At 40.3% G+C, this 18,368-nt stretch overlaps 1 protein-coding gene across 1 annotated transcript in view; it reads left to right on the top strand.

Annotated features, from left to right (window-relative positions):
• DPYS (dihydropyrimidinase) overlaps positions 1–18,368 on the top strand; it is an 87,037-nt gene that overhangs the window by 38,714 nt on the left and 29,955 nt on the right. Inside the window, exons 6-7 of the mRNA XM_023223351.1 lie at positions 285–426; positions 4,160–4,302. Coding sequence (XP_023079119.1) covers positions 285–426; positions 4,160–4,302 — 285 coding nt within the window. The remainder of the gene's footprint in view (positions 1–284; positions 427–4,159; positions 4,303–18,368) is intronic.

The raw sequence follows: 18,368 nt of genomic DNA, 5'->3' as shown, positions 1-18,368 counted from the left end.
AAGCTCATATCACAGAGCTAGTAAGTGACAGAGCTGAGCTTAGAAGCCAGGTTTCCTAACCCGTCTTGCACCATGCTTCCTATCAGTGCGTCCTCTGAAGGTGCTTCCTAGAATAGAGACAGGAGATGGATGAAATATGTTCTTGAAAAAACTGCTCATTCTCCATTGCATTTTTCTGACTTCAACTGAGAAGGGAGCCAGGAGATTAGGAAAGGTTATGGCAGTTTCCTCCTAACGTGTTCTGTATACTCACCCCATCACTCTCGTGTTTTTTTCTTTTACAGTGATGATCTAACCACAACAGGGACTGATAACTGCACTTTCAACACCTGCCAGAAAGCTCTTGGGAAGGATGATTTTACCAAGATCCCCAATGGGGTGAATGGTGTTGAAGATCGGATGTCAGTAATATGGGAAAAAGGCGTGGTGGGTTCAAAAGTTCCAGCCTTGCTTTGCCTAGTTCTTCAGCCAGGATCCTGCCCATTTGAGGACCAGAGTGGCACAAATTTTCATAGACAAACTTTTTGATTGTTTTTACTAGGGAGGATACGAGGAATGCAGTACTATCACCTCCGCCACCATTCCATCCCTCAGTATAGCATCAGCAAAGAAATAATCTTCTCTGCATAGTTTATTTTAGTTTAGAGGATGCATCGCACCATTTTGCAGAGACATTAGGGGATGAATTAAGATTGCATACAAAGAGGGTTATTCTTGAATTCTCTGAAAAGGCATAGCCCTTCTGCTTGATTTCTCATGCTCTTGAATTCCAATGCCTCATGTGTCATTGGCACAAATACTTGAAATGATAAAAAATACAAGAAGGGGCTGAGTGCGGTGGCTCACGCCTGTAATCCCAACACTTTGGGAGGCCAAGGCTGGTGGATCACTTGAGGTCAGGAGTTCAAGACCAACCTGGCTAACACGGTGAAACCCTGTCTCTACTAAAAATACAAAAGTTAGCCGGGCGTGGTGGCACGTGCCTGTAATCCCAGCTACTCAGGAGGCTGAGACAGGAGAATCACTTGAATTCGTGAGGCAGAGGTTGCGCTGAGTCAAGATGGCACCATTGTGCTTCAACCTGGGGCAACAGAGCGAGACTCCATCATACACACACACACACACAAATACACGAAAGGTATTCATTATGCTTATACTTCCTTGTCATGAAATCTTTGTTGATGTCAGTTTTTTTTTTTTTTTTTTTTTTGACGGAGTCTCACTCTGTTGCCAGGCTGGAGTGCAGTGGTGTGTTCTAAGCTCACTGTAACCTCCGACTCCCAGGTTCAAGTGATTCTCCTGCCTCAGCCTCCCAAGTAGCTGGGATTACAGACGTGTGCCACCATGACCGGCAAATTTTTGTATTTTTAATAGAGAGGGGGTTTCACCGTGTTGGCCAGGCTGGTTTCAAATTCCTGACCTCAAGTGATCCACCTGCCTCGGCCTCCCAAAGTGTTGGGATTGACAGGCGTGAGCCACCATGCCCAGCCTGATGTCACTTCTTAAAGAACCCTTGGATATCATATTTTTTTAATTGCTGTATGAAGTCACAAAAGTAATAATTTAAAGTCTGGAAACAAAATGTAAATGCTCATGACTAGAAAATTTCTCCCTAAGGATGGAGAAGAATCACATGACTAAATGTCTGTGTGTTAACTTGTCCAGCCAGTTGACATGTGGAGCTGGGAAGACCAGCAGAGGGCACTTGCTTGGTTAGACTTCTGGTCCCTAGTGTCATGCCCTTCTCACCCATCTCCTAGGATGCCTCCCTCAAATGACACATTAGTTACATCTCACACTTCAGAATCCTCTTCAATTGCCTTTACCCTACACATACCACCTACTTGTAACTCTAATGAATTATTCACCAAGTCTTGTCAATTTTATTTCCAAAGTGCCTCCTTATTTCTTTCTTCATTGCTGCCATTCTAGTTGGAGGCTCATATTTTGTTTGGACCTTTGCAGTAATCTCACAGCTGGTCCCCATCTCTAGGGTCTCACTTGCTACAATGTATTCTTTACTCCAGTACAAGAACTCTTGTTCTGTACTGAGAACAGCTGACAATGCTTTTATTATTACTTTTACAGTGTTATAGAGGGAGGATAGGTTTCGAATGGGAGTTCTCAATCAAAAATAAAGTTCTGTTTGTGCTATTGTTCTCTTAAAAACCCTTTACTTGTCTCCAGTACTTATTGGATGATAGTTGAATCATTAACTTACAATTAGATCTTCAAAACGTCTCTATAGCCCCATCTTCTGCTGATGATTTTCCTCACCCCCTCTTCCTCCACCCCCAACTCTAACCATCCCTGATGACTTCTCTTCACTCAGATTTTCTTGATAACAGTTCAACCTTCCACTTGAACTTCTGTTATTACAATGAATATCTTTATCATAGCAGATTTTCATCATCCATATAGTTCCCTGGTATATAAATGGCTTTACAGTGACTGAATAGTTCTTCACAACATATAGAAAACCATGTCATTTTATGAAACATTAATATGGTTTACTTATGGAAATATTACTTTCAGGGCATGGTTCTTAGTGATTTTTTTTTTTTTTTTTTGAGGGTTTCACCGTGTTAGCCAGGATGGTCTCGATCTCCTGACTTTGTGATCCGCCCATCTCAGCCTCCCAAAGTGCTGGGATTACAGGCTTGAGCCACCGCGCCCGGCCCTTAGTGATTTTTAAGGCAAGCACTCTTTGGTAATTAAATAAACCTTAAGTACCCTCTTACCATGTAAATAGGGATAAACCCCTAACACTTTTAAATTTTATTTTAGAGGAGCCACATCCCTCTGAATTCTGTCCATATTAAAATCTCTTGCAATAGACTATCCATAATTGTTGGTTCATGCAAAACTTCAATTGCATAAAATTGAACCTCTTGAGTTGATTTTTTTATCTTTTCAAAAGGATTGCATCTGGGTGTGGTGGCTTATGCCTGTAATCCTAACACTTTGGGGAGGCTAAGGCAGGTGGATTGCCTTGGCCTCCTGAAGTGTTAAGATTACAGTTCCAGATCAGCCTGGGCAACATGGTGAAACTCCATCTCTACAAAAAATTAACCAGGCATGGTGAGGCATACCATACCATGTAGTCCCAGCTATTAGGTTGGTGCAAAAGTAATTGTAGTTTTTGCCATTAAAAGTGATGGCAAAACTGCGATTACTTTTGCACCAACCTAATGCTTGGGAGGCAGAAAGGGGAGGATCACCTAAGCCAAGGGAGGTTAAAGCTGCAGTGAGCCATGATCACGCCACTGCATTCCAGCCTGCGCAACAGAGTGAGACCATGTCTCAAAACAAAAAGTAAAAAAAAAGGATTGTCACCTGATTCAGAAGTGTTGGCCCCTATCCTCACTCTATAATATTCTTTAAAAAATAATAAAAGCATTGCCAACTGATTTAAAAATGTTGTCAGCCAGGTGCGGTGGCTCATGCCTGTAATCCCAACACTTTGGGAGGCCAAGGAGGGTGGATCACCTGTGGTCAGGAGTTGGAGACCAGCCTGGCCAACATGCTGGAACCCATCTCTACTAAATACAAAAAATTAGCCAGGTGTGGTGGCACATGCCTGTAATCCCAGCTACTTGGGAGGCTGAGGCAGGAGAATCACTTGAACCTGGGAGATGGAGGTTGCAGTTAGCCAAGATTGCACCATTGCACTCCAGCCTGGGCAATGACAGTGAAATTCCATCTCAAAAAAAAAAAAAAAAAAATTGTCACCTATTCTCACTCTACAATATTCTATCTAATGTCTGCATGATTATCTCATAAATCTTAGGTCTGTAATAAATAAGCCAGATCATAAATGTGGTATTGTCAAACTTTAAATGAGAATCCAAAATACCATTACCAAAATCTAGCTGTCACCTATACCAATTTTTGTGATTCTAGGATGAATGGGAAGAATTAGTATGGATGCTAATTAGTGGGGTTTTTGAAAAGTCATCTTCAGGCTTCCATATGTTACCCCATCATCTCCATCATTAGCATTATGACTGTTTAATACTTATCAGCATCCTCAGATGCTCCACAATATAAGAAATTAGGTGCAGTTCTGTTTGTTTAAGAGATGCATGTCTTGTCATTTTATTGATAGGATACTTTTTAGTATTTGATCATTAGAATGATTCTTTGAATTGCTTTACAGCACAGTGGTAAAATGGATGAAAACAGATTTGTGGCAGTTACCAGCACAAATGCAGCCAAAATCTTTAACCTCTATCCAAGAAAAGGAAGAATAGCTGTAGGATCAGATGCTGACATTGTTATTTGGGACCCAAAAGCCACAAGGTAAGTCTAAGTTCTTGTATTCCTTTTCTTCATCGTGGAGAAAATGTACTAACTTGCAAAGAAATAATGCTTTGGCATTAATCAGCCATTTCTCCTTAGATGACTTCTTTAGCTGTGCTCAGGTATTTTGAGGCTGTACACAAGATAAAGGTTTTGATGTGCAAATATTCCTTTGTTTTTCTTGGCATAGAGGATGCAGAAATTGTGTTGCATTCTCTGACAATGGATCTGTATATAAAACCAATATGAATTTACCACTTCAGTGCCTGGCAAATGCCCGAGTTCACATAGAAGAAAGGTACAGAGTGACGAAGGAAATAAAAGGCTTAGTTTGAAAAGGGTTGAATTGAAAACTCAAAATAATTACAGCCTTTTTAAAGCTTTCAGATAGAAAAATTCCAGCACAAAGGATGTCACTTTCAGTTAGCCAAATTTTCCAGTTGAGTTCATCTTCAGCCTGTCATTCCTAGTAGATTCCAGCTTTTTGTTTCCAATTTCCATAATTCTATGTTAATATTGCAGGTCTGGCAAATTCCACCAACTCAGGAAAACAGTCAGGGGCTGGAGCTCTGTTATTGTCTCCTTATAGGACGTTAGCATAGGCAACACCTGCAGCCTGATTTGTGTTTTTCATAAACATTGCAGTTGTAGTGGAGAAAATCCCATTAAATGCTTTAATAGTCTGTATGTATGTGCGCTTGCATGGACTTCTGCCTCCTTGTACAGGCATTTATTCAAAGTCTATTAGGGTTTTTATTGTAGTAAGAAAAAATGTCTACAGTTTCTTGGGCTAATATTGTCACAAAGGCCCAGCTTCAATTGAAGTGCTCCTGGGTTACCTTTGGGAACACGATGATCATTTGAAGCACTAAGGTACCATCACTCTAAGCCTAAAAAGAAGCCACAGATATTCCTACAGAAAATCCTTGTTTTTTTTCCACTTGACACTCTCTGGGCACCCACTCTTCCCACTCAGGGACCAGTTCACATGGCTGGCAGGCCGTAGTTACAGCAAGCAAGCAGCCTTCAGTTAAACACTTCAGCACATCACCTCATCGCTGGTTAAGATCCATGCAGTGCCCTAAACGGTGGTATACACATCGTATTTACATAAATATCTTAAGATAACAACAAGACACGGTTCAAGGTCTTTCTTATGTTAATAAGGAACTATTGCCCATTTAAGGACTAAATATCTGGTTGCATACAAAATAATTACATGCAAAATGAAGACAAGCAAAACCAAATGCAGGCAGCTTCTCTACAAGGCTAGAAAAATTGTGCTTGGAAAGGCAATGGAAAAAAAATTGCTTGGATTTTGATTGCTCTGTGGCTGAAATGAGCATGCTGTGTTTAGAGAACTCCTGATATTTAAAATATCACTCTACAGAGGGCTGCTGTACACCCAGCAGGGGCCTGCCCAGGGCCATCTTGGCTGTAATTCAAACCATTTAGGCTGCTTCAAGGGCTGGGATCAGGCAGACCTTTTGAAATAACTTGTGGCTTAAGGAGATCGTGAGCTTTAATCTGAAAACCTAGAAATTTTCAAAAGGGAGAAAACTATCTGTGAAAGAAATATTTGTGAAAAATGATGTTTTTGAAGCATAACATCAGGGAACATCATACTAATGTTAATCATCAGTAATAATATGTACGTCACAGCTCTCAGTGGGTTTTTTAAATGTTTTGGTGTCTTAAATGTGATTTTACCAGGAGAGACAACTACTGATTACCTTATGACAATGAGAAAACTGGAGCTGTGCAACAGCGTAAGTGACAGGTTTGCTATGAGAACCCTGACCTAGTGACTTTGACTTCATAAACTTGGATGATTTTTCACGAGATTCAGTACCATGCTGTCTGCTGATAGCAAAGCAGAGCACTTTATAATGTTCTTGATTTTTCATACTCCATTTTGTCTTCCAATCAGGTGGGCCAATAACTAAAAGCATTTTTGGATTTGATTTCATTCTCTGTCATTCTTTATCAAAGGTGAGGGAAAAAATGAAAACACTTTATTGTGTGGTGAGACTCTCCAGTCTAATTCTTAATAACATGGAGAATCTCGGGAGGCCATTCGATGTGCTTCTTCTTTTGAATCCTCCACCTGAGTATCTCCAACAGGGCCCAGCCTGGCGAGCCCTTGTCTGCCGTTTTAATTTCTAGGGATGACACCAGCTCAGGGGTAGAGCACTGTCTTCCCTAGACAATTGGACAAAGAGAGATGACCTGAACCCAAGGTTGTGAATAATTCACTTTATTTACCACATATTGCTGCTTGGAGGATATTTATAGGCTGTGATTATGTCTCTTTGAGTCATGTTTTTAGACTATATAAATTTAGACCGCTTTCTCACAAGTTTTGCTACTGATTTCTGTAACATTGTCTTACCCTTCTTTTCCTATTCAGTTGTTTCAGAATAGCACATAATGATCCAGATGTGTAGATTTTTTTTAAAGATCTATATATATTACCTGCTTAATTTCCCTCATTTCTAGTCTAAAAATAACTAACTTAAGGTCAAACTAAAAAGCTTCTATGTTTTTACATTTCTTTCCATCGCTTTCTCTTGTAAGTTCTTTCACATATTTTGTATGATTTCCATCCTTCACTTTATGAAGGACATTATTTATCACATTAATGATCAAATATATTTATCACAATAATGATAACAGAAAATTAAATATTAACGTTTTTGTAGATGTGTCTTTTGGGAGGAAGATACATATTCTGCATTATCTTACTAGCATGAAGCTTCTTTATCTGTGTGTGCTGATTGTGTACACCTCGGTGCCAGACATAAGGAAAACCAGCATAGCCCCAGAGCCTAATGTGTAGGTTCTGATCCCAGACCCATCAAAGGCCATTTAAAGTCTCTGAAAATCCACTCTCTCATGTGTAAAATGGGATCACTGAGAATTGTTATGCCTACCTCATAAAGTTTCGGTTAGAATCACATGAGATACATGTGAAAATGCTTTGTCAACTAAGAACGTGTTACACAAAGACAAGATATGTATTATTACGGTTATTTTCTATTTCTCTAGTTTGACTAGTTTCATTCTTTGCAGGACATTTTCATTTTTAGGTGTTCTCAGCTACTTCGCCTGTGGTGATCGGAAGGCAGATGAACCATGGGGTTCTATTTCTCTGACTCCAGATCCTTTTAAAAAGCTGGTGACCTTTTTGTTTTTCTTTTCTTGTTTTATTGTTTTTTTGAAAAGCGGAAAAATCTCAGGGTATATTGAATTGATTGAGCCTCCTTTGGATTTCTTTGACATATTTGACTTATTCTATATCTTGCTTCTTTAATCCTTTAACATTTTCCTCTAAACCATCATCAGAATAGTTTTGCACTATCATTATTCATTTTTTTCAATTGCAGAATGTGGGGAAAAGGAGAGAAGGGGGCTGTTGAAGAGGAGGCTTCATAGAATAATGAATCTGGAAGAATTCAAGGAGAAAACACGTTTGTTGTCATTCACGTTAAGGGAGAGAGATTGTTGCAGAAACTGTATGCTGAGCCCTTATCTGGGTCGATCATAGCACCAGCTTTCTCTATTCTTGGCCTGGTTGTTATGAGAAAGTTGCTCATCTGGGCTGACTGTTCCCGACCAAAATTTATGCTGATGACCTCAACTAGGACCTTTCTGAAGTGCAATAATATTTTTAGACTTTTCTAACTGTCCATGAATCATCCATAGCTTTCCACTGTCCTTAGACACTACCCCTACCGTCGTCACCGTCTGCCTCTTCTCACCTTGCAGCCTGAGTTCTACTGAATCCCGCAAACCCACTTACAATCCTGTACCACAATCTGTCTTCTTTTTCTTTCTCATTAATATTCTTGAGGTCTAGTTCCATTTTTTAAAATAAATGTTTTATTTTAGAATATTTTAGATTTACAGAAAAGTTGCAAAGATAGTACAAGACAGTTCCTCTGTACCCCATAGCTGGTTGCCACTATTATTATCTTACATTAGTATGGTACACTTGTCACAATTAATGAACCAATACTGATATGTTATTATTAACTAGAATCCATACTTTATCATATTTCCTTAGTTTTTGCCTTTTTCCCCTTCCGGGATCCAATATTGCATTTAGTGGTCATGTGTCCTTAGGCTCCCCTGACTTGTGACAATTTCTCTTACTTTGTTTTTGATGACCTTGACAGTTTTGAGGAATATCGATCAGGTATTTTGTAGAATGGCCTCTGTTGTGATTTTCCTGATGTTTTTCTCATTATAAGCCTCTGGTTGTGGGTTTGGGGGAGGAAGATCACAGAAGTAAAGAACCATTGTCATCACATTGTATCAAAAGACATACTGTGAGCACGACTTACCACTACTGGTGTTTACCTGGATGAACTGGCTGAGGTGGTATTTTCCAGGTTTCTCCACCATACAGCTGTTTTCCCTACCCCTTTCCATGTTGTATTTTCTGGAAGGGAGTCACCATGTACAGTCCATACTTAAGGAGTGAGGAGTTATGCTCTCAATTTTTGTTTTTAATTGATCCTATATGACGTAGGCCTAGCTCGGTTCAGCATAGAGAAGAAGCACAATAAATGTTGAACAGGTGAATGAGAAGGATGCAGTCTTCCACACTGCCTGGAACATTGGCGGGACTAAGAAATAGCATAAAGGAAAGTTAGAAAGATTTTATTCAGCACCGGCTATGGTGAGAGGAAAAGTAAGAATAGCATCTTCCCATTTCATGCTTTTTACTTACTGCATGTGATCAATACATGACTGTGTTGGAAGAATGAATGGATAAAGATGAATTTAAGTAGACAAGATTTACCAAGGAGAGGAGGAAGAACTGTTTCACTGGTCTTATTTTCTTTAAGTGCCCCTTCATTTTTTAGATTGGGAGCAATGAGCTTGTTAAGCAGAGCTCTTAGAAGAAATGAAGTCAAAAGAGTTACCTTTGTGTGCTCCTTCATTCACAAATTCACTCTGCACAGGAGCACCTCGGCAAGCTGCAGGCTGAGGGTCAAGCTTATACAACAGCCACGCCCTGCCTTTAAGAAGCTGACAGTCTAGGAGAGGAGAGGAGATGTAAAGTCAAATATTCTCAGCCTAAGAAGGGATGGGTTAAGAATATCACATGAGAGGCAGAAACAAGATGCCTTAGAAATTCAAAGAAGAAAGATCCTTGTGGAGTTAAAGCAGTCATCGACACGAAATCGTACAAGAGAGGTGAGTAGATAACGTGGCTCTGTGACTCACGACTAAACATGGAGGTCAGATAAACCAAGGCATTGATAGGGGGTTCTAGGAGGAAGCAGTTAAGGCTGGGGATTGCACCACAGAGAGAACAGGTTCAGGCTATAGAAGGAAATGAGAAGGTGAAGAGGTTGTGGCTGTCTCCACTTTCAGCTGTGTTTATCACAGACAGAGGCAATTTTAAATAGAGTTCACCTTGTAGAGAAGTGTTATTTAATCAAATGAATAAATGAATATATCTATAGGGTTTTTTTTTTTTCTTCTTGTAATAAAGGCCCCCCTTTTAAATTTTACCTGCCTGATTTTAACATTAAATGCAGGCTGGTAATGTGCAGGCTTTTTGTCTCACCACACCATTAGATATTGGCCCAAATTTTCCTACAAAATTTCCTTAAACGGTTTTAGCAAAAATAATTGCCCAGCCGACTCGTTAGTATCTAACAGGAAAGCAACATGCATTGTACCCTAGATGCTGAAGGGGGCGCCCACAGCCCACACTGAGCTCGGCTGCCTCCAACCAGGCCATTCGAGCTGCTGGTTATGCAAGAACAAGCCAGCCCCTGGAGAACGGATGCATTTGCTAATGATTTTTGGCTTCATGGTACACAGATGTTTTCGTTTTTAAAATTCTTGTTACTTATTAATGGCATGTAGACGTAAGTGTGCTTGCCACACAATCTGTAGCCTTAAAAATGGACTACGTTAAAGTTACCAGGGGAGACCAGTGGGAAGAAAAGCAGGGCAGCCATGCTTATTTTTTCCTTTTAAATCTGTAAAAAGCGAGATGATTCCAAGGTGAGGAATTTGACATATGGTGATGGATGGCGAGAGAGAATTGGGAGTGGGCGTAGTAGGGAAGGTTTGGACATCCTGATGAAAGATTACCTAAGACGTCACTAGCCTGTAAAAAGTTCCTGCAAAAATCAACTGCAATAGCTCTTCTGTGTCATTGCACAATAAAGAACAAACTGCATTTAGTGTAAAGGGAGCATTCACCTTTTTCGGAAATAAAAGAGCCTGCTGTATTCAGCTTGACGGCTCATTGAGCTGGTGTGTATTGCTTATGATGGAAGTATGTGTCCTACTGCTTCACTACTTGGGTCAAATCTTCAAATTTAAGGACGTTTTCAGTTTCTGAATGTTTGACCCATTTCTGTAGAAGATCTTGGTACTTGGAGTCAGGGGAAGAAATCAGGAACATGCTTTTCATGTGATGTTAAAACAGAATCTTGTGGTGTCATGTAGTCAAGACAGAGATCAGCCAAATTGGCCAACTTGTTAAAAATCTTATTAGAGAGAGTGGCATGTCAGTTACTTGCAAGCCCATAGCTGCAGCAGTAACTCATGTTCTGGCAATTTAAAACTATCCTCGGAGCTTCAGTTCTTTGGTATTCATTAAATAGCACTTAGTTACTATGGTAACTGTCCCTTTTCAGTATTTATGAGCTACAGGGTATCTCACAGAATCTCAAGCACACAAACACACAGCTAACACGTTGTGTGTACTGGAACATTTAATGAAGACTTCTAGCTGGACCGTATTCTGCAGAGCAGACATGTTTTCATTTATTATTTTTTAACTCAATTATGGCAGGTTTTGACCTTGAATACACCATTCTTGAAGGCATTGTGCCATCTTTCCTGCTTAATTTCCTTCCCTTTCTCATTGAAGATGGAGATAAATGAATTTAACTTTATATTCAGTGAAGAGTAATGGCTTGCAGCTTATGATGGTGCCCTTCTGGATTCTAGAGGGGGCCTTTTGTGTGAAATAAAGCGGGGGAAGAATGACTGTCATCCTTGGGTGGTAGGGATTGTAGGGCGTGGGGAGGGAGAAGAAAGGAGGAATCAGGTACCCTTTGGCAAAGAGTGATGGTTATGACTTATTAGGATAGCTACATCACCAGTGACTGTCTCACAGAAGCTATGAGGCATTTTCCCTTGAAGTTGCATATTGTGTATCCTCTGACTCATTTGTGCATTATAATCCTCCTCCTCTTCCTCAAAGAAAGCGTGCGCACACACACACTCACATGCACATCAGCACAGCAGCCTGGGTTCCTGCTCATAACAGTTGATCGGCCTGAAGATGCTGCTTTTCACGCCTGTTTCTGAGAGTGTCTGTCACTAATGCGCCTGCCACTCACCACACCCACAAGCATCCCAGTGCGCATTGTGTGGGTCTTGTCCTGGGTGCATAAGTGGAAATGAATATGATTTATGCCATGATTTGTCACTGTGATGTCTTATAACACAACGTCAGGGCTGCAACATGGTGTCAGGGCTGCTGCCTAAGGTGGTTCAGATTGTGCTTTTGCACAGTTACAGGAGCACTCTTCACATCATCGTTACCACGGATATATGTGGATAGATAGATAGCTAGATATAGATACAGGTAGTAACTATGCCAGTTTTCTAGCATATGATAGCAAAGCACCTTGAGGAACAAATGTCTTTTGCTAATCCACACAAAATCAAACCTGCCATCTGGGCTATGGGGGGAGTGGTACCGTAGAGTGAAGAGAAAGGCTTTGGTGTTAAATTCCTAGTCTGCCACTTATGAGCTGGGTATGACCTTGGGTATGTCATTTAATTTTTCTGAATTTCAATTTTGTTATTTGTAAAATGGGCATGATGATGCTATTTATTTCCTAGCTTTGTTGTGAGCTTTAAGGTAGTGTCATAAGATGCTTGGTACATAGTCAGTGTTCAGTAGCACTTGGCATGTAGTAGGTGGTCGGTTAGTGGTAATAGATAATAGTAGTAGGTGGTCAGTTTGTGGAATGAGTGGGAGCTCTTATTAGCTATAGCTGTGAGTCAGAAATCTTTGTATAATGACTTAATTCAGACAGGACCAAAAGATATTACAATTATATTTCATATAAAAACTCCGTCTCCCAGGTTTCTTGCACACCTTTAATTTTCACCACTAAATTTCAGAATGACTAAAATTAAGAAGCTTAGATGGATTGTTTTGGTTAAGATAGCCTGAGCCTCCAGAACTGACACCTTTTAAAAATTATTAGCAGTAAAACTGTTCAAACAAACCTCCTAAGATTCATTTTGTGGCCTTCAGAAGACATTTGCTTTAAAAAAAAAAAAAAAAAGTTTGGGCTATGCATGAAAAAAGCTAGCTTTGCTGGTTACGTATGCATACAATTTTAACCACTCTTTGTTCCGAGTCGTTTATTTAAACATATTTTTATGCAACTGAACCTTTCAAGTGAACTAGAAATGATTTCTGGGGACTTTACTACTAATAGCTGCATTTCCCCCCAAATTATAAAAGAAAAGCAGCTTAGAAATGAATCACAGTAACCCATTCTATCATTGATCATTTGGCTTGGCCAGAGTAAGCAGTTTATTTTCAGCATTAGCATTGGGCAAAAAATAAGCACCAAGCGAGGCTGTGTGAAAGACATAGGTTTTCCTAACTAAGCACCTGCTGTATTTTTCTTCCTACCTGACATAGATTCTATGTTTTTATATCTTTGACATTTGCTTGTATTATTTACAACTGTATTCCTAGGTTTCAGCACAGTTCCAGGTATATATAGAAGCTCAATAGCCATTTGTTGAGTGAAGAAACCAGATACTAATGGACAAATGTGTGATTTAACATTTTTGTCTGAACTTTATCTGCCCATGGAACTGGTTCAAGAACCATGTTTTACATTTTTCCCCCTTTGAATTAAAAAGAAGAGAATTCTCAGCACTTCTGTCTTCTTTCCCAAAGCAGTGCTTGACAAAGATGCATTCCAGAGATAGTGGCTAGTTGTGTCACCAGACCTGTCCGTGCATATGGTTTACACCAGGTCAGATCCTTCTGTGGGTCAAACAACTCTGTGTTTTGGACTCAGACTCATCTCTAATTCTGGCCAGTTATTTTAAAATTATGGCCATTAGTTATGGAGGAAACAGAGGACAGAGTAAAAATGGTTCAAAAGCAATTTAATATCAGTATCTGAAAAGAATCCCAGGGTCCTTATATTCTTATTGTACAGCAAAGAGCCTTGTCTTCCTACAAAGGCCTTAGAAGAAATCATCTATAAAAATGGTCCCCTCCCTCTAGAAGACTACAGTGGAAGTCTATTTGGAGGCAGTGAGTAATTCAAGGAAGGGCCTGCATTTTAATGGCCTGACCGAAACACCAAAATCTTAGGCTGATTTACTATTTTTTTTTTTTTTAAAGAGCAGACCTTCTCAAAGCATGGTTTCTGGACTAGCAACATCAACATCATCTGGGAATTTTTTAGAAATGCCAACTCTCAGACCCTACCTCAGAGCTGCTGCCTCAAAAACTCCAGGAGTTGGGTCCAGCAATCTAGGTTTTCACAAGCCCTCCAGGGACTTCTGATACACACTCAAGTTTGAGAAACACTGGTTTAGAGTCATAGAATTAGATAAGACTTTGGAACTCAGAAAGTCCAATTAGCACTCCCAAATGGAGTTCTCTATAGTATCTCTATAATGCAGATGTTGTAGGTTTGCTTGATTACTGCTGGTTTCAGGGAACTTACTACCTAACCAAATGGTCCATTTCTTTCTGGGATGCCTGTAATTATGAGGACATTCTTCTTTTGGTTGCATTAAAAATTATCTCCTCTTAGCCCTTCACATGTTTGGCCTTTGGAATTATCCAGAATGTACCTACATTCTCATATGATAGTCCTTTCATTTGTTCATTCAAATGTTTGAAGAAGTTATTGGCTCCCAGTAAGCCTTCCCATCATGAGATATGCATTCCCAGGTTCTTCACCAGATCCTTAGGCCCATGAGTAGCAAAATCCCAATGACCTGACCACTCCTGTACCCTCCCTTCTCTTGGCACACACCTGTCCATGTCCTGCAAACATGTGAGTCCCAGAACTAGACATGTTCCTACCTGTAATACCATCAGAGCAGGAGTATCTGAGGCTGATTAGTTTGATAACTAAATGCAGAACTTTGCATTTTTTAAAGTAACATTTTCCTTGAATGCACCTTGTACATCCAAAACAGTAATTGTGAGCAACTGCATGAGGTTTTAATATCTTACCACATTTATTCAGTGAGTCACTTAAAAACATTGGGTCTTCTCTGATGTTTATGTTAAAATGACTAGGATTATAGTAAATGGTTGCTTTCTGTGTTACACTTTTAAGTCTCTTTGAGTAGATAGTAATTTACAATGTCCATAATTTTTTTTAAAAGTGCAATTTTAATATAAACAAAAGGTACAAAGAGTACTATAGCCAACACTTGTGTATTAACCTTCCCAGGCCTGCCTCCTTCCTCGTCTCAACAACTACCTAATTTGGTGTTTATCATTTCCATGCATTTCTTTCTATTTGCTATATATAGATGCATTTCTAAGGCATGACTATATATTTACATAATATATAATATACATATTATATATAATTTTGTGTATTCTTAGCTTCATATGAATTGTACTGTATGTATTGTTCAACTTTATTAATATTATAATTGTTAGACTTTCCATGTTGAGATGTTGTAGGTTTGTTTTATTCATTTTCACTGCTTTATGCTATTCTGCTTTATGAATATACCATAATTGATGATATATTCTTTTGCTGGTGGACACTCAGGTTGTTTGCAATTTTTCACTATTTCAGACACTGTATGTCTTGTATATATGTGTGAGAGTTTCTCTGGGGTGTTCATCTGTCCCCTGATTTGTTTTACATGAAATACTGTCACATTTTCTCCAATAGAAACATATAAATGTATGGGTCTTTGCAACTAAATGCAGAAATTCCCATTTCTCTCTATTATGCTTTTATCTTGTTCCACATTCATTTATTCAGTCATTACAAACTGTATCTTGGGCCTTGCCACGTGCCAGAGACATAGTAGGTGGTGGAGACAAAGCGATTAGGCATAATCCCATTCATTACCAGGGTGGAAAGGGCATGGCCAGCAGAGAAGTGGTGGCTTTTGCTTTTTGCTCCAGTTGTCTTTTGAATTGTGATTCTGATGGTCCAGGTACTAGCTCTCACTGCCAGAGTAAGCCCACCAATCAGAGAAATCTCTGGCCAGATCCACCACACCAGAGTCACAGAAACAAAGCTGGTAGGCCCTGCAACCCTGGAAGGGGTGGGCCTGGAGCTGGAATGTCAGTGGGGGAGGAAGTGGAGACATCAAGACTCCGGACTCCTTCCAGTCCCCTGAGACAACACAGCCGAATATTCACCTATTTGGTGACTTGAGTTTGCACCTATTTCATCATTCTAACTGCACACACAGTGCTTGAAATATATAATATTGGCACCCACCCAAGACACATGCACATCAAGTTTTCACAAACATTCGCATTGGCCCTTGATTTCCTGAGCTCATCACATAGAAGCTAAGATCTGTGAATCTGAGGTCAGTGCTTGCTTTCTGTGCTCCAGGGCAACAGATTGTGCGTTCTGTCCTTGGTTACAAGTGTGCACTTGGCAGGAGCATGGCCTGCGTCCCTGCAAATCTGCCAACACTCCTGGACATCGGTTCCAAGCCTGTCCTTCTGGCAGTGGGGCTTCTTTGAACACCAGCAGGCGGTTGACTTCTAAGTTTAAAAGATTTCATGTACCTGCAGAACACTTCCTTGGTGCCCTCCCAAAAAAAGTGACCTGTGCCAACCAGAGAGCACATGGGAAGGAGAGTCAGAGTACATCAGGTTTATTTCACAGCTGCAGCTGGAGTCACATTAAACTTATTGCCTAATTTCCTTTGTCTAACTTGATTTCTCTTTGGCTGGGAAGCAAATAGATCGATATTGTTTTTTTTTATGCTGAGGTTATGTTGCCTGAAGGAAATTTTCCATTGGTTCACTATGCCTGCCTTTAGTCCGGTAACTGGGGCCGCGATCTGTCTGAGCAAGAAGGGCTTCCCAGATGTGCTCTCAAGGCCTGCTGTCTGCATGGAGGAGGTGCCTCCTGGAGGGGGTCACAGGGGCTGCCCCTCACAGGGTAGATCTGAGCATTTGTGCTGGGCTCTCAGCACGTTTCTCTGGCTGTCTTCTAATAAATAGCTTTGTTTTATCTTTTCCTTTCCTGCGAAGTCCTTTTCTCCCTACGTTTTCTCTATCATTTTGTATATTTGCAATGATCTTTCCCTCTCCAAAATTTCTTAAAGGTGGTTTCTTCATGTTTTTGTTATGTTTTCTTCCTGTGAATCCCCCCACTATCATCCTGCGCTATGATTGTGCCCTTTTCTTCTCACTCGGGAAGGGAAATGTTCATACTTTCCTCTCAGTTCTGTCCTCCTACCAGGCGTTTATTTAAGAGAGCTAAGTTTCTGGAGGCAGAATAATGAGAAGGCAATTTACCCACAAGAAAAACAAACGGAGCCTTTATCTGTGTAGAAGGATTGCTGAATTCCTCACATGGTGGAGGTGAGGGGGATGAGGACAATGTTAATCAGTTATCTGAAAACACATATTGATTGCATGTTCATTGTATGTAAGAAATGTGTGATAAATTATGAGTACTGTGGGAGACATAAATATAAGGTGTAATACCTCTCATCAGAGAGGCTGCATTTTGGTGAGACAAAGTTATAAACATAGTGAAGGATAACTAAGTTTTGGAAGAGAAAAATATCAGATCAACACATCAGTACCAGAGATGGAGGAGGTCTCATGTGCTGGTCTCCTTGACAAAGGAGAAGACTTCACAGATGACTGGTTTGAGCTTGGGAAGGGGCTTTGCACTAACCATATCCTTGAAGGTGGCTCTGGATAGGTGGATGGGGAGAGTAAAGTCATCCAGATGGTGGAGTCAGGGACAAAGAGGAAAATGGGAAAGATACAGTTGTGGGGTAATAAAAACTGGAGAATGAGCAGAGGAGTCAGGATGGGAAGGAGTTGAAGATGAGATTTGTCCTGGTCAGACTACCAAGGGCTTTGAATGTTAGGTGAAGTATAGCAGATTTTATGTGAGAGAGCATGAGCTATTGAATGTCTTTGAGTGAAGGTTTGAGTTGATCCAAATCTGTGCTTCCCAATTTGCCTGGCACCAGTAGAAAATGGTGTTATTTGTAGAGCACATGGCTGTAAAGAGAAGGGACTTTGGAGATGGGGAGGAGAATGTAGCATAACCAACTCACCCTGATTTGCCTGGGACTTTCCCAGTTTGAGCACTGAAACTCCCATGTCCTTGGAAACGCTCTCGGTCTAAGCCTTGGCTGTGACTGTCACTCTAGGAAGTGGCTTTTGATTGAAGGTGTTGGTCTAGAAGCTCTACCCATACCTGATCACCCTAGGGTCTGAGGGTTTTAGTCTTGTGTCTAGACCCGTCGGCTGGGGAAATCTGACTAAATCATATTTTAGGGTGATGAGTGCGTAGGATGGATTGGAGTCAGGGAGAATGGTCAGGAGGCTATTGTAGGAGTCTGGCCTGAGGGAATAAGTCAAGATGAGAGCAAAGAAAATCAAGGCCTGGAAAATGGGGATAAAAAGGAATTAATTTAGGTTCGTGAAAAATTGGAAATGGGAAGAGAGGAGTCAGAAGTGACTTCAAAGTAACTGCAGCCTTGGTCATGTATGAACCAAGCATTTATCGAGTGCCAGCTGGATGCAATACATTGTACTCAAAGTTGAGTGAAAAAAATATTACCCTAAGGGAACTTAGGATCTAATTAGACAGATAAGAAACACCCTAAATAACCCAAATCACTATAATATAAGGTAAAAGATTAGGCCCAACAGTTAAGGGACATGGCATTTAGAGCCAAACTAGGCAACTATGTTTAAATCTGAACTGTGCCAGCACAGGCTGCAGGACCTTGGGCAAGTTACTGCCCTCTTCAAGGCTCTTTCCTCCCCAGCAAAATGTAGATATGATAAT

The sequence above is a fragment of the Piliocolobus tephrosceles genome, chromosome 7 (assembly GCF_002776525.5).
Source record: "Piliocolobus tephrosceles isolate RC106 chromosome 7, ASM277652v3, whole genome shotgun sequence".
NCBI lineage: Eukaryota > Metazoa > Chordata > Mammalia > Primates > Cercopithecidae > Piliocolobus > Piliocolobus tephrosceles.
Note: the sequence above shows the minus strand (reverse complement) of the source record. Positions and strands in the feature narration are given on the sequence as shown.